This window comes from Haliotis rubra, unplaced genomic scaffold (genome assembly GCF_003918875.1).
Source record: "Haliotis rubra isolate DU_JTF1 unplaced genomic scaffold, ASM391887v1 Scf114, whole genome shotgun sequence".
NCBI lineage: Eukaryota > Metazoa > Mollusca > Gastropoda > Lepetellida > Haliotidae > Haliotis > Haliotis rubra.
In genome coordinates, this window is record NW_025765048.1 from 262,225 (window position 1) to 264,593 (window position 2,369).

The following is a 2,369-nucleotide window of genomic DNA, read 5'->3' on the forward strand; positions in this document are numbered from 1 at the left end:
GTGTACGTGATCTTGGCAAACGATCGATTGAAGATGTCAATACATACGACGTGGTCAGCGTGAGACAAAGACGATTTGAGAAGTTTCTGTCACCTCTCGGGGAACTTTTACCAGACCCACTACGCTTGAAAAATGGCTGGGATAGCAGTGTTGAGCTTATGCCATCATTTAGTTCAAGTGATCTGTATAATTATTTGGTTTTGAGCAAGCAGCGGACACTAGACACTGACCCAAACAACGCTAAACGCCAGTTGAAAGCTAAAGTGTACAGTCCGATATCACCACATATCCGCGGACTGTTCTCATTGTTATGTCAATGCCAAAGTGATTCCTTCCATACCAACTCAGAATATGAAACAGAAACCAGATTATGATGTGTGGGTGTCCTTGTCAAAGGTTACAGGCCGGGTACATGCTGCTGGTTGCAACTGCACTGCCGGGTAAGTAGATCTAATAAATTACCGATAATCATATTATCTGGCAGATCTAAAGTATGAATTCCATTTACTGAAAACAAACTATACTTGTGTATATACGATTGTGATGAATGTTCTGGACTTGATTCAACTTTGAATGTATAACCAAATAACGTTTGAGCGTTCGTTGTCGGCATATGTAATACAGATGTGTTCCATTTATGTGTGCGGGACCGTATCCAAGTAAAGCGTATGCCTACAGTGTATTGTTTTACCTCATTTGATATGGAATTAGGGGTTTTTTGTACATTTTCAATTTGACATTCAGTGAACAATTTATCTGTTTCAGTGAAGGAGAATCTTGCAACCATGTCGCTGCTGTCCTGTATGCTTTGGTTGACATCTCAGAAAAGAAACTTGAGGGCTTACATGCATCTACTTCACAGGAATGCAAATGGAACCAGCCACGAAAACGTAAATTGAGTCCTGTTAAATCACAAGATATGACATTCACAAAACACAAGTGGATAGAACATAAAAAGACAACAACTATAAGGCAAGATGCTACTAATGCTCCTGATAAATCGATGGTTAAACCCATAAATGTGGACAGATTTGCTCCAAAACTCTGTGAACATTTTCCACATGCAGGGTGGTTACTGACTCAAGAGTCTGTTGTCAATATGACTGAGGAATCCCATGTATCAGTACCTCCCCTCCATTCAGTTGATTTCAACTATGCAGACACCTGTGATTTGAAAAATGAAGATTGTATCAGGTATTTTTCAGAGTATTTCAGTGCCTTGTCCATCTCAAAAGAAGACTGTGTAACAATTGAGAAGAACACACGTGGACAAGCCAACAATAACATGTGGAGCTCAGCAAGGGAAGGGCGATTAACCTCTTCCAATTTTGGCCTTGTCTGTAAACTGAAAACATCTACATGCCTTGATAATGCTGTAAAGACCATTTTTGCATATTCACCATTTGATAATGATGCTCTGAGATGGGGACGTACTCATGAGTTGGCTGCAAGGAGAAAATATGCAAATCTGATGAAGAAACATGATGTGAATGCAAAGGTTGTTACATGTGGTTTCATGGTGCATCAGGACTTTCCTCATCTTGGATCCAGTCCTGATGGTGTTGTTCACATTGGAAATGAAACTGGACTTCTTGAAATTAAGTGTCCTTACAAGTGGCGGCTTTCCACAGTACACCAGGCAGCGGAAGATCCTCAATTCTGTTCTTCGCTCAAGGAAGGAGAAATTAAATTGAAAGTTGGCCACACATACTATTACCAAATACAAGGACAAATGGCTCTATCCCAAATGAACTGGTGTGATTTTTTCATATGGACTCTGAAGGATTGTCATGTGGAAAGAATACACTTTGATTCAAGATTCTGGGAGGGCTGCCTCTCTCTACTCAATGACTTTTATATTAAAGCCATTCTGCCAGAGCTTTTCACAACTCGTGTGAAACGAGGAAAGCGTTTGCATCCTGTGTAAGGACATGAACGACTTTAAATGTACACATACACTATGTCCATTATATCATGTTAAAACCAGAGTACTGTGGTTGGTTTAGATTCTTTCCTTAAAACTACATGTATAGTGACTATTCACTTCAAACATTTTCATTCAAGCTTGACAAAATGTATGAATTGATAACACATACTATTCAAAGTTTCGTTCACTGAGTGGTTTTATGTAAATTTTACTACTTATGTGAATTTTAGTTCTTAAGCTATTTCACATTTCAATAATAATGTAAACATTTTCCTGTCTTTTCCCCCAGGTCTTTGTTTGTGAAATACTTCATATCATTACTTGCAATGTCACTCAGTGAAATGATTACCATTACAAATGTTGAAGTAAGGGCTTTATGACATTAAAATGTATCTGTTATAAGTGAGTCTGTGTTTCATTTCTATTACCAACTGTTAATTTT

At 38.4% G+C, this 2,369-nt stretch overlaps 1 protein-coding gene across 1 annotated transcript; it reads left to right on the forward strand.

Annotated features, from left to right (window-relative positions):
- Positions 1 to 278: 278 nt before the first annotated feature.
- LOC124253139 lies at positions 279 to 1,927 on the forward strand. The gene is made up of 2 exons (XM_046686860.1): positions 279 to 440; positions 766 to 1,927. Exons 1-2 carry the CDS (start codon positions 352 to 354, stop codon positions 1,925 to 1,927), a joined length of 1,251 nt encoding a protein of 416 aa, XP_046542816.1. The 5' UTR covers positions 279 to 351.
- The last annotated feature ends 442 nt before the right edge of the window (positions 1,928 to 2,369 follow it).